Source organism: Bos grunniens, chromosome 26, assembly GCF_055505025.1.
Source record: "Bos grunniens cultivar Pamir isolate PY7600 chromosome 26, Bosgru_T2T1.0, whole genome shotgun sequence".
In the NCBI taxonomy this organism is placed as follows: Eukaryota; Metazoa; Chordata; class Mammalia; order Artiodactyla; family Bovidae; genus Bos; species Bos grunniens.
In genome coordinates, this window is record NC_141190.1 from 16,617,250 (window position 1) to 16,631,102 (window position 13,853).

Here is a 13,853-nt window from a genome sequence, read left to right on the forward strand (position 1 = left end):
TTTCATCAGTGTTTTATAGTTTTCAGTATATAAGTCTTTTGTTTCTTTAGGTAGATTTATTCCTAAGTATTTTATTCTCTTCGTTGCATTGGTGAATGAAATTGTTTCCTCAATTTCTCTTTCTGCTTTCTCATTGTTAGTATATAGGAATGTAAGGGATTTCTGTGTGTTAATTTATATCTTCTGCAACTTTTCTATATTCATTAATTAGCTCTAGTTATTTTTTGGTAGAGTCTTTGGAGTTTTCTATGTAGAGGATCATGTCATCTGCAAACAGTGAGAGTTTTACTTCTTCTTTTTCCAGTCTGCATTCCTTTTATTTCTTTTTCTGCTCTGATTGCTGTGGCTGTAACTTCCAAAACTATGATGAATAGTAGTGGTGAGAGTGGGCACCCTTCTCTAGTTCCTGACTTTAGGGGAAATGCTTTCAATGTTTCACCATTGAGGAAAATATTTGCTGTGAGTTTATCATGCATGGCTTTTATCAGGTTGAGATATGTTGCTTCTTTGCCTGCTTTCTGGAGGGTGTTGAATTTTGTCAAAGGTTTTCTCTGCATCTATTGAGATAATTATATGGTTTTTATCTTTCAATTTGTTAATGTGGTGTATCACAATGATTGATTTGCGAATATTGAGGAATCCTTGCATCCCTGGGATAAAGCCCGCTTGGTCATGATGTATGATTTTTTTAATATGTTGTTGGATTCTGTTTGCTAGGATTTTGTTAAGGATTTTTGCATCTATATTCATCAGTGATATTGGCCTGTAGTTTTATTTTTTTGTGGCATCTTTGTCTGGTTTTTGTTTTAGGGTGATGGTGGCCTCATAGAATGAGTTTGGAAGTTTACCTTCTTCTGCAATTTTCTGGAAGGGTTTGGGTAGGATAGGTGTTAGCTTTTCTGTAAATTTTTGATAGAATTCCACTGTGAAGCCATCTGGTCCTGGGCTTTTGTTTGCTGGAAGATTTCTGATTACAGTTTCTATTTCCATGCTTGTGATGGGTCTGTTAAGATTTTCCATTTCTTCCTGGTTCAGTTTTGCAAAGTTGTACATTTCTAAGAATTTGTCCATTTCTTCCAAGTTGTCCATTTTATTGGCATATAGTTGCTGATAGTGGCCTCTTATGATCCTTTGTATTTCTGTGTTACCTGTTGTGATTTCTCCATTTTCATTTGTAATTTTGTTGATTTGATTCTTCTCCCTTTGTTTCTTGATGAGCTGGCTAATGGTTTGTCAATTTTATTTATCTTCTAAAAGAACCAGCTTTTAGCTTTGTTGATTTTGGCTATGGTCTCTTTGTTTATGTTGCATTTAGTTCTGCTGTAAATTTTATTATTTCTTTCCTTCTACTAACCCTGGGGTGCTTCATTTCTTCTTTTTCTAGTTGCTTTAGGTGTAGTGTTAGGTTATTTATTTGATTTCTCTCCTGCTTCTTGATGTAGGCTTGTATTGCTATGAACCTTCCCCTTAGCACTGCTTTTACTGAATCCCATAGGCTTTGGGGTTTTGTGTTTTCTCTGGTTTGTTGGTTATTCAGAAGTGTGTTATTTAGCCTTTATATGTTTGTATTTTTAATATTTTTTTTCCTGTAGTTGACATCTAATTTCACCGTACTGTGATCAGAAAAGATGCTTGAGATGATTTCAAATTTTGTAAATTACCAAGGCTAGATTTATAGCCCAGGATGTTATCTGTCCTGGAGAAGGTTCTGTGTGCCCTTGAGAAAAAGGTGAAATACATTGTTTTAGAGTGAAATGTCCTATAGATATCAATTAGGTCTAACTGGTCCATTGTATCATTTAAAGTTTGTGTTTCCTTGCTAATTTTCTGTTTAGTTGATATATCCATAGGAGTGAGTGGGGTATTAAAGTCTCCCACTATTATTGTGTTACTGTTAATTTCCCCTTTCATACTTGTTAACATTTGTCTCACATATTGCAGTGCTCCTATGTTGGGTGCATATATATTTATAATTGTTATATCTTCTTCTTGGATTGATCTTTTGATCATTATGTAGGTCCTTCTTTGTCTCTTTTCATGGCCTTTATTTCAAAGTCTATTTCATCTGATATGAGTAATGCTACTCCTGCTTTCTTTGGGTCTCCATTTGTGTGAAATATCTTTTTCCAGCCCTTCACTTTTGATCTGTATGTGCCCCTAGGTTTGAGGTGGGTCTCTTGTAGACAGCATATATAGAGGTCTTGTATCCCTTCAGCCAGTCTTTGTCTTTTGGTTGGAGCATTCAACCCATTTACATTTAAGGTAATTATTGATAAGTGTGATCCCGTTGCCATTTGCTTTGTTGTTTTGGGTTCAAGTTTATAAACCTTTTCTGTGTTTCCTGTCTAGAGAAGATCCTTTAGTATTTGTTGAAGAGCTCGTTTGGTGGTACTGAATTCTCTCAGCTTTTGCTTGTCTATAAAGCTTTTGATTTGTCCTTCATATTTGAATGAGATCCTAGCTGGGTACAATAATCTGAATTGTAGATTTTTCTCTTTCAGTATGTCACTTTCAGTATGTCCTGCCATTCCCTTCTGGCCTGAAGAGTTTCTATTGAAAGATCTACTATTATCCTTATGGGAATCCCCTTGTGTTTTATTTGTTGTTTTTACCTTGCTGCGTTTAGTATTTGTTCTTTGTGTTTGATCTTTGTTAATTTGATTAATATGTGTCTTGGGTTGTTTCACCTTGGTTTATCCTATTTGGGATTCTTTGGGTTTCTTGGACTTGGGTGGCTATTTCCTTCCCCACTTTAGGGAAGTTTTCAACTATAATCTCCTCAAGTACTTTCTCATAGCATTTCTTTTTGTCTTGTTCTTTGGGGACTTCTATGATTCAAATGTTGTGGTGTTTAACATTGTCCCAGAGGTCTCTGAGGTTGTCCTCACTTTTTAAAATTCTGTTTTCTTTTTTCCTCTCTGCTTCATTTATTTCCACCATTCTATATTCCACCTCACTTATCCTATCTTCTGCCTCAGTTATTCTACTGTTGGTTCCCTCCAGAGTGCTTTTGATCTCGGTTTATTGCATTATTCATTATTGATTGACTTTTTTATTTCTTCTAGGTCCTTGTTAAACTTTTCTTCCCTCTTCTCAATTCTTGCCTCAGGACTATTTATCTGTAACTCCATTTTGTTTTCAGGATTTTGGATTATTTTTACTATCATTATTCTGAATTCTCTTCAGTTAGACTCTCTATCTCTTCCTCTTTTGTTTGGTTTGGTCAGCTTTTTATCATGTTCCTTAACTTCCAATGAGTTCCTTAACTCATTGGAAAAGACTGATGCTGGGAGGGATTGGGGGCAGGAGGAGAAGAGGACAACAGAGGATGAGATGGCTGGATGGCATCAATGACTCGATGGACATGATTTTGAGTGAATTCCAGGAGTTGGTGATGGACAGGGAGGCCTGGCGTGCTGTGATTCATGGGGTCACAAAGAGTCAGACACGACTGAGCGACTGAACTGAACTGAACTGAAGCAGATGTGTAATTTTTAGGGCATTATGCTTCTGTATCTATGAAAAATTAAAGTGCATATATATGTGCAGCCACACCACTTCTAAGAAACTATCCTGAAGAGACAGTAAAGGAATAATAGAAGATGTGTGCATGTATTAATAGTAGCATTTTTATATTAACAAGCTTTCAAAAATAATATAAATATCCTTGAATAGGACGATAATTTTTAAAAATTATCATATCTATTAACAGAGTATTATGAGATACATTAACTTACACTGCTTGTGAAAATATCAACTTTATGCTATTATATAATGTCACCAAAAAACCATAGCTATAAGTAATACATACACACATGAACACTAAACACACACATAGATTTCTCTGTGTATGTTCAAATATAACCCACATGTATATTAATTACCTTCCCCTCTTCTTTGCCTTTATATGTCTGTATGTCTGTGTGTGGGTGTGTGTGTGTGTGTTTAATCACTAGGGGAAAGAGGAAGAACATCTCTGGAAAGACTAATAAATTCAAGTTTTATCTCATACTATTCCCTCTAGCTGGAGTCATCTTCACCTGATTTCTTTTGCATGTATATACATATATACACAAACATACCCATCAAACACATAATTATATTTTTAATAAACATTGGGAAAAGGCAAAATTATACATCCAAACTGTCAAGAGATCATTCCCCCAGAGAGCTAAGTAGGAGTAAGAGATGAATACATTTTTAAAAATTTTATCACATGGGATAATTGCCAATTTTAATTTTTAATAAAATATAACATTTATAAGGTGCCCTCCATTTGGTATACACAATAAATGGGATGTAGCTTAAGATCTCAGGACTGTAATTTAAAAAAAAAAATTATTGGGGACAAAACTGTTTTATTTCATGCAAAAAAAAAAAAAACTTGAACTGAATCTTAAAGAAAATTAGAACAGGCAGGGCTCAAGAATGTCACTCCTAAAGGTAAGGGAGAGTTGGACAATGGGTAACAGCCAGGACAGAGAGCATCAGCTTGTGTAGATGGAGCTGGAGAGGCTCACTCTGCAACCTGGCAGTCAGCCCTTTCTTCAGACTGGAATGAAACACATCTCACAGAAGGGTGGAATAGAGATTAACCCTTTGAAACTTGGTGCAGTATCAATGTGCTTTGGATCAACCACAGATTTCAAGGTAAAATGCTGTAAAATGCTGACCAGGAGTAAAAACAGCTCCATGCGGGCCAGGCCTTCTCCAACACAAACTCTTTTTCCTAAAAATGACACATAAATTAAATAGTTGTTCAATTCTATTTCTAACATATCACAAAGGGGAGCATAAATAAATATGGAATGAGTAAATACATAAACAAACAAATTAATAAAAGACAAATTAACCTATGGCTTCTTCTATTTACACCAAAATCCGGTTTGCTTTATTTCCTCAGAACAGATTTCAGTGTACATTCTCTATTAAACGGAGTCTGTTCTGTACACCCATGTCAATATTGCTTTACTGAGGCTTGCCAGTAATATCTTTCTACATACACACTCACCCATCCCAAATAACATGAGCTCCACACTATATTTTTCCATCTACTTCCAATTCGAGAGTTTACCATTGCCAAGTATAAAAAGAAATGTCACAAACTTGACACAAATATTATTAACCATTCTCTAACCCCCAGACACACTAGCTATTTCAAGTGTTATGAGTATCCAGTCATTCCTCCAACTGAAATATTGTTTCCCTCAGCTCTTCCTGCTGAGATTATCTATATCCTTCTAGATCCACCACAGGTGTCACCTGCTCTATACAGAGTTCTTTGATCTATCCAGGGGGATATAATTCATTCTCTTGCTGGTTTTCCACAAGACTCATAAATACTTCTAATACAAAATGTTTCACATGAAATTATAATTATCCTGTGTCCCACACCCTGGAATATAAGCTCATAAAGTAAAGGCAAAAGGAGAAGGGATGTGACAGAGGATGAGATGGTTAGATAGTATCACCAACTCAATGGACATGAATTTGAGCAAACTCCGGGAGACAGTGGAGGACAGAGGGCCTGGTGTGCTGCCATCCATGGGGTTGCAAAGAGTCGAACATGACTTAGCAACTGAACAGCAACAAGAAAGTGAAGCCTTAGGTCTTATAATGATACTACAGTGCCAAGACAAAGCAATCCTGCAAACCCCACAAACTGGGCAGAAATCTTAAGCCAGTTTGTTATGAAACAATGGACCCAAAATTCAGGAAGTAGATAAGGAAAAGATTAGCAGGATCTCATTTTGAGATCAAATTCTGGGCATTGTTCATAATCTTGGGACCAAGCATCAAGCATTCCTTCAAACCTATTTTCCTGGATGTTCAATGAGGAGTGAACCTCCTATTTCTATCCCTATTTCAGTTCCTTCTGTAGGAAAGGCCCTTCACCCTCTACTTTCTACCCTTATCCTTTGGACTGTGCTGAACACTCTCCATTTCTCCATTTTTCCAGATCCATACTGTGTTTGTTTTTCTTTTACACCTACTGTGTATTTAGGAAGTTGATTTCTATGGACTGCATAACCCCACTAGTTAGTTCCCTTCTTCACCGTGAATAAACTCAGGATTAGACATTGAGAAGGTTAGAGTATGCCCTCCCTCAGTCCCGGCCTGTCAGGCCACAATTTCAGCAGTGGCTGTATTCTCCAGCCTATAGACCCATCTCCTGATGAAGCATCCATTCTCTCTTTGCTAAAGATCTGCTTGGGTTCCAGCAACACCCTCCTTCTCCCAGTCCTTCTGACATAGGATGATGACATTGTCCTGTTGATGCTCATCCCTGAGTACTTGACCATTCCTTGATACTTCAGTTAATCATGTCCACACCTCTGAAAAGAGTCTCTTCATTAAACTGCCTTTAATGAAACTTTCTGAGTACCCTGCCTCTCTTTCAAGGACTTCCCCAAATTAAAGGAGGATACTAAAATATTTCTTCCTGCAAGAAAATTTCTCTTTTGTTCCAACTACTCTGTCCTCTGCCCTGCTCCCAAAATGTAAGATTCAGGAGCTCCTCTCTCTGGGTTTCCACAGAAGCCTTTTGAATAGCACTTGTCTCTCTGGAGTATCATCATCTGTTAACTCACATTCCTCTTTCTTAAAGGAGAGCTGTCCCTTATTCACATTTCTATCCCTGGATCTGAGTGAGCATGGGTCTACTACATATAAGGTCCTCAGAGACATTTATTGAGTGAATGGCATCTCTGGACGGGGGAGAAAAGTCTCAGTGGAACTAGACTTCTCCGAGGAGCCCTTAAGATTGTCAGAGGTGGGTGAGAGGGCAGAACTCAGTGAGTGCAGCCTCCAATCCAATCAGAAATTATCTGCACCTTGGGAGTGGTGCCTCTGGACTCATGAAAATGACAATTTGTCCAGCTCAGAGTTGCCTCCATACAAAGCTCTTCCTCCTCTCATTTGACCTCTAATGTACAGACAAAAATGAAGCATGCTTGCCTGCTGAAAAAGCCATGAAGTGGTCAGTCTTCTTAAAGTTGCCACTTTCATCCAGGAAGTGACCAGGATCAAACTGCCCTGGGTTGGAAAACTCGTTATCATCATGCAGAACAGAAGTCAGAGATGTTAATATGACTGTGCCCTGAGATAAGGAAAAACACAATAACTAGATTATAAAGAAAGTCATGGAGTTTGAAAAAAATGCCTTATCTAATCCTTTTATTTTATAAGTGAGGTGGCTGAGGCACAAACATATTTTATTCTCTCCATGTCAAAGAACAAATTAATGACCAAGCCTAACAGGTCTTAAGTCATATGATGCCATATAAATCATATAAATGATTTATGATTCAATCATATAAATCAACAGTGCCAGTTGATTCAATCATATAAATCAACAGTGCCAGTTAAGTGACTCCAAGGCTAATCATCTTCAGCTTGTAGCCTACCAACAGCACTTGCTCTTCAGAAAATTAAGGCAGGTGCTTTGTTCTTGACAAATAAATTGGAGTGTTGATTAAAAGTGCTGATGTCACTAAAAATTCAGCTCATTCTCTTTGGAACTTAATATAGGGTCCTCTCCAAACATGACCTGATTGGCCATATTCTTTTTTTTTTTTTTAATGGGGTGATTGGAAATGTTTCACTATAGCTTACTCAATAACAGTAAGCTGCATAAGTGAAGCTAAGAATTTTACTTTTATCTTACTCATTCTTTTTTTTTTTAATTTTATTTTATTTTTAAACTTTACAATATTGTATTAGTTTTGCCAAATATCGAAATGAATCCACCACAGGTATACCTGTGTTCCCCATCCTGAGCCCTTCTCCCTCCTCCCTCCCCATACCCTCCCTCTGGGTCGTCCCACTGCACCAGCCCCAAGCATCCAGTATCGTGCATCGAACCTGGACTGGCCATATTCTTGAAAACTATTCAGTTTCCCTCTAAGATGAGAAACTGATATGTATCCCTCTTGCTGCTATGTTTTTTCAATGTAATTGTTGCATGCACTTGTGGAAACAAGAAGGAATTTCTGGGTTCTAGTAAGGTTTTCATAAACTCAGAGATATAGTACATAATGATTTGCAGTTTAGTTTTTATCATCAATCAAGTATTTCTCTCTTAAATTAAGGTTTATGACCATAGGTAATTTGTTTAGCTTTTCCATGCCCTTTACAAAAGTTTTGCCAACCTTGCTTTAAAGCAAAATTTATAACATTAATGATATGTTCATAATATACAAAATATACATGTGATAACTTTAACATAAAGGAAGTGGAACAAGTTAAATAGCCATACACAATTGCAGTGTCCTTGTATTTTAAACAAAATTTAATAGTATTAATTTTAAGACTGTAAATATATAAGGATGCAAATTGTAACCTCAGGGGCTTCTCAGGTGGTGCTAGTGGTAAAGAACCTGCCTGCCAATGCAAAAGACACAGAAGACGTGGGTTCAATCACTGGGTCAGGAAGATCTCCTGGAGGAGGGCATGGATTGCAATGGAGGAGGGCAATCCACTCTGGTATTCTTGCCTGGAGAATTCCATGGACAGAGAAGCCTGGCAGGCTACAGTCCATAGGGCCACAGAAGCGACTTAACACATGCAAATGCACTGTAATCTCAAGAAAAAACACTAAAAAAGAAAAAAATAGTTTGATGCCAATAGAAATTTACAGTAGCACAAAAACTTAAACTATTCCAGAAGAAGGAAGAAAAGGAGAAATAAAGGAATATAAAGAAGGGGACAACAGAGGATGAGATGGCTGGATGGCATCACCGACTCAATGGATATGAGTTTGGGTGAACTCCGGGAGTTGGTGATGGACAGGGAGGCCTGGCGTGCTGCAATTCCTGGGGTCGCAAAGAGTCGGACACGACTGAGTGACTGAACTGAACTGAAAGGAGAAGGACAAACAAAAACAATTATTTTAATATATAATTATTCCAAGAATAATAAAACAATGAAGGAGGAAGAGTGGAATATAAATTGAGTGAACAAGTGGAACAAAAATGATAGATTTATAGAAATAAAACACCTATTGATAACTATATTAAATTTGTGTACACCCGTGGTGGATTCATGTTGATGTATGGCAAAACCAATACAATATTGTAAAGTAATTAGCCTCCAATTAAAATAAATAAATTTACATTAAAAAATAAATTTAAAAATATTTTTTAATGAGCTAGGCATTCCCACTTAAAAGTCAGAATGCACTTAACAGACATATAAGGAAGACTCCATCCAAAAGCAACAGAATATGTTCTTCTAACCACAGATGAAAGATTCTCCAGAATAGATCATATGATAGAGTACAAAAAAGGTATTAATAAATTAAGAAGATTAAAATCATATCAACTATCTTTTCCAACCAAAATGGTACAAATCAAGAAATCAATTACAAGAAGAAAACTGGAAAATTCACAAAGATATGGAGATTAAACAATGTGCTATTGAACAATTGATGATTCAAAGAAGAGAATCAAAAAGTACATTGGGACAAACAAAAATGCAAGCACAGCATATTAAAACTCATGAGATTCAGGAAAAAACAGTTTTAAGATAAAAGTTCATAGTGAGGGGCAGTCCTAAGATGGCAGAGGAATAGGACCAGGAGACCACTTTCTCCCCCACAAATTCATCAAAAGATTATTTGAATGCTGAGCAAGTTCCACAAAACAACTTCTGAACACTGGCAGAGGACACCAGGCACCCAGAAAGGCAGCCCATTATCTTTTAAAGGAGGTAGGACAAAATATAAAAGATTAAAAGAGAGACAAAAGAGTTAGGGATGGAGACCCATCCCGGAGAGGGAGTCATAAAAGAGGAGAAGTTTCCAAACACCAGGAAACCCTCTCACCGGCGGGTCTGTGGGGAGTTTTGGAATCTCAGAGGGCAACATAACCGGGAGGAAAAATAAATAAATAAATGAATAAATAAAACCCACAGATTACACACCTGACGGCAACTCACAGTGGAGAAGTAGCCCAGATGCTAGCGTCCACCAGCAGCAAGCAGGGGATGAACAGGGAGGTGCAGGCGGCATTGCTTAGGGTGGGGACCAGGTCTGAATGCCCTGAGGACAATCTGAGGGAGCTAAATGAGATAGCAATCCAAACAGTGGGATAGCCAGAGAGAGAAAAAAAAGAGAGAGAGAGAGAGAGAACTTTCCTGAAAAAAGCTCTAAACTAAGGCACTGCCAGCCCGCTCACAGAACAAAGGACTGAGCAAATATCAGAGGAGAGCTAGCCAGCTGTAGGCTGGCCCATGCCCTGCCGGAGACAGAGAGGCAGGTGGGCGACAACCAGAGCTGGAAAGGGGCAGTCTTGGTTCCAGAGATGGCATCTGCGACAAAACTGCAAGCAGGCTCCCAGTTGCTAACCAAGTCTACCTGGGATCCTGGATAGTTGACATCCATCAGGAGGGTCGCAACCAGAGATCAGCTCCCTAGAGGAGACACTAGGCACACCTGAGATGGCACTCCCACTGCGCACCCAGGAAACCGAGCAGCTGGGACCAGGGAGGTGATACAATGCACCACTCCACCTGAGGAGAGTGCACTTGCCAAGCACCTGGTCACCTGAACCACTTGGACCTGGGAAGGACACAAAACACAGGCCCAATCGAGTCTGCATCTTTATGGAATACCCGAGAAGCTGAACCTGAGTGGCTTAGACCTGGGAGGTGCACGCAACGCAGGGCCTGCTTTAGATAATTCCCCTGTAGAGCAACCTGGAGCCTGAGCAGTGTAGACTGGGAAAGCACACACAACCTGAGCAGGGGCAAACCCAGTGTGTCATAGACACTGTGAGCACTCGCCACACACGCCAGGCATATTTGTTTGCAGTTTTCCTCCCTCCCCACAGCACGACTGAACAAGTGAGCCTAAATACGTGACCACCTTCGCCCCCTTGTGTCAGGGCAGAAATTAGACACTGAAGAGACTTGCAAACAGAAGAAGCCAAAATAAACAGAGGGAACGTCTTTGGAAGTGACAGGTGCAACAGTCATTTAAAATCCTGTAGTTGGCACCAACTACTTTGGAAGGGGCCTACAGACCTTGAGAAGTATAAGCTGTAACAAGGAAGTATCTGAAACTGAACTGACTCCACACTGCCCACAACAGCTCCAGAGAAATTCCTAGATATATTTTTACTATTAATATTTTTAAAATTTTTAATTTTTAAGTCCTTTATTACTGCTTTAATTTTCATTTTTATAACCTGCCTTGCAAAAGAAAGACCCTATTTTTAAAGTAAATTTCATATATATTTTTATAATTTTTGTGGTTGTGTTTTTTTTTTTTTAATATTGTATTTTTGAGAGTCTAAACTCTAGATTTTTAATCTTTGCTTTTTGGTATTTGTTATTAATTTTGTACTTTTAAGAATCCAATCTTCAGTACCCATTTTTACCTAGGAGTGTGATTACTGGCTTGATTGCCCTCTCCCCCTTTTGACTCTCCTTTTTCTCCCCTAGGTCACCTCTATCTCCTCCCTCCCCCATCTCTTCTCTACCAAACTCTGTTAATCTCTTTGGGTATTCCAGGATGTGGTGAACACTTAGGAAACTGATAACTGGCTAAATTTGCCTCTATCCTTTTGACCCCCCCCCCCCCCACCCTTCCCCTTCTAGCGACTCTATCTCCTTCCTCCCTCTTCTCTTCTCTTCTCCATGTAACTCCGTGAACCTCTCTGGGTGTTCCAGGCTGTGGAGAGCACATAGGAATTTGATTACTGGCTAGATTGCTCTCTCCCCTTTTGATTCCCCCTCTTCTCCTCCTGGTCACCTTTATCTCCCTCCTCCCTCTTCTCTGCTCCATGTAACTCAGCGAACCTTTCTGGGTGTCCCTCACTGTGGAGAACCTTTTACCATTAACCTAGATGTTTTATCATTGGTGCTGTATGGATGGAGAAGTCTTGAGACTACTTCAAGATAAGACTGAAAACCAGAGGCAGGAGGCTTAAATCCAAAACCTGAGAACACCAGAGAACTCCTGACTCCAGGGAACATTAATTGATAAGAGCTCAGCCAAAAGCCTCCATACCTACACTGAAACCAAGCTCTGCCCAAGAGCCAACAATTTTCAGAGCAAGACACACCAAGCTAATTCTTCAACAAAGCAGGAACATAGACCTGAGCTGTAATATACAGGCTGTCCAAAGCCACACCAAACCCACACACATCTCAAAACTCACTACAGAACACATCACTGCACTCCAGAGAGAAGAAATTCAGCTCCACCCACCAGAACACCAGACACAAGCTTCCCTAAACAGGAAACCTTGACAAGCCACTCGTCCAACCCCATCCTCAGGGAGGAACCTCTACAATAAAGAGGAGCCACAAATGGCAAGAATACAGAAAGGCCACCCCAAACACAGCAATCTAAACAAAATGAAAAGGCAGAGAACTATTTAGCAGGTAAAGGAACATGAGAAAGCTACTGGAGATCAATGGAGAAATAACTCCAGAAAGAATGAAGGGATGGAGCCAAAGGAAAAACAATACCCAGTTGTGGATGGGACTGGTAATAGAAGCAAGATTCAATGCTGTAAAGAGCAATATTGCATAGGAACCTGGAATGCTAGGTCCACGAATCAGGGCAAATTGGAAGTGGTCAAACAGGAGATGGCAAGAGTGAACATCGAAATTCTAGGAATCAGCAAACTAAGATGGACTGGAATGGGTGAATTTGACTCAGATGACCATTATATCTACTACTGTGGGCAAGAATCCCTTAGAATAAATGGAGTAGCCATCATGGTCAACAAAAGAGTCCAAAATGCAGTACTTGGATGGATTCTCAAAAACGACAGCATGATCTCTGTTCATTTCCAAGGCAAACCGTTCAATATCACAGTAATCCAAGTCTATGCCCTGACAAGTAATGCTGAAGAAGCTGAAGTTGAATGGTTCTATGAAGACCTACAAGATCTGCTAGAACTAACACCCCAAAAAGATGTCCTTTTCATTATAAGGGACTGGAATGCAAAAGTAAGAAGTCAAGAAACTCCTGGAGTAACAGGCAAATTTTGCCTTGGAGTACAGAATGAAGCAGGACAAAGGCTAACAGAGCTCTGCCAAGAGAAAGCGGTGGTCATAGCAAACACCCTCTTCCAAAAACACAGGAGAAGACTCTATACATAGATATCACCAGATGGTCAACACTGAAATCAGATTGATTATCTCCTTTGCAGCCAAAGACAGAGAATCTCTATACAGTCAGCAAAAACAAGACCAGGGGCTGACTGTGGCTCAGATCATGAACTCCTTACTGGCAAATTCAGACTTAAATTGAAGAAAGTGGGGAAAACCACTAGACCATTCAGGTATGACCTATATCAAATCCCTTATGACTATACAGTGGAAGTGAGAAATAGATTTAAGGGACTAGATGTGATAGACAGAGTGCCTGATGAACTATGGACAAAGATTTGTGACATTGTACAGGAGATGGGGATCAAGACCATTCCCAAGAGAAAGAAATACAAAACAGCAAAACGGCTGTCTGAAGAGGCCTTACAAATAGCTGTGAAAAGAAGAGGAGCAAAAAGCAAAGGAGAACAGGAAAGACATACCCATTTGAATGCAGAGTTCCAAAGAATAGCAAGGAGAGATAAGAAAGCCTTCCTCAGTGATCAATGCAAAAATATAGAGGAAGGCAATAGAATGGGAAAGACTAGAGATCTCTTCAAGAAAATTAGAGATACCAAGGGAATATTTCATGCAAAGATGAGCTCAATCAAGGACAGAAATGGTATGGACCTAACAGAAGCAGAAGATATTAAGAAAAGGTGGCAAGAATACACAGAAGAACTGTACAAAAAAGATCTTCACGACCAAGATAATCACCATGGTGTGATCACTCACACTCACCTAGGGCTGGA

General features: G+C 39.1%; 1 protein-coding gene and 1 pseudogene across 2 annotated transcripts in view; one reads left to right on the forward strand and one right to left on the reverse strand.

Annotated features, from left to right (window-relative positions):
- Positions 1 to 4,085: 4,085 nt before the first annotated feature.
- The window catches only part of LOC147344092 (cytochrome P450 2C21-like), a 47,573-nt gene continuing 37,805 nt past the window's right edge, over positions 4,086 to 13,853 (reverse strand). The window contains exons 8-9 of one of the 2 annotated variants that reach the window (XM_086378797.1): positions 6,958 to 7,099; positions 4,086 to 4,729 (exon numbers count right to left, since the gene is read on the reverse strand). In XM_086378797.1, the coding sequence (XP_086234923.1) occupies positions 4,548 to 4,729; positions 6,958 to 7,099 (324 nt within the window). In that variant the 3' untranslated portion in view covers positions 4,086 to 4,547. Of the gene's footprint in view, positions 4,730 to 6,957; positions 7,100 to 8,708; positions 8,858 to 13,853 lie in introns of those variants that run through there. The other variant, XM_086378798.1, reaches the window with a different exon arrangement.
- LOC147344093 (uncharacterized) lies at positions 9,955 to 10,715 on the forward strand (annotated as a pseudogene).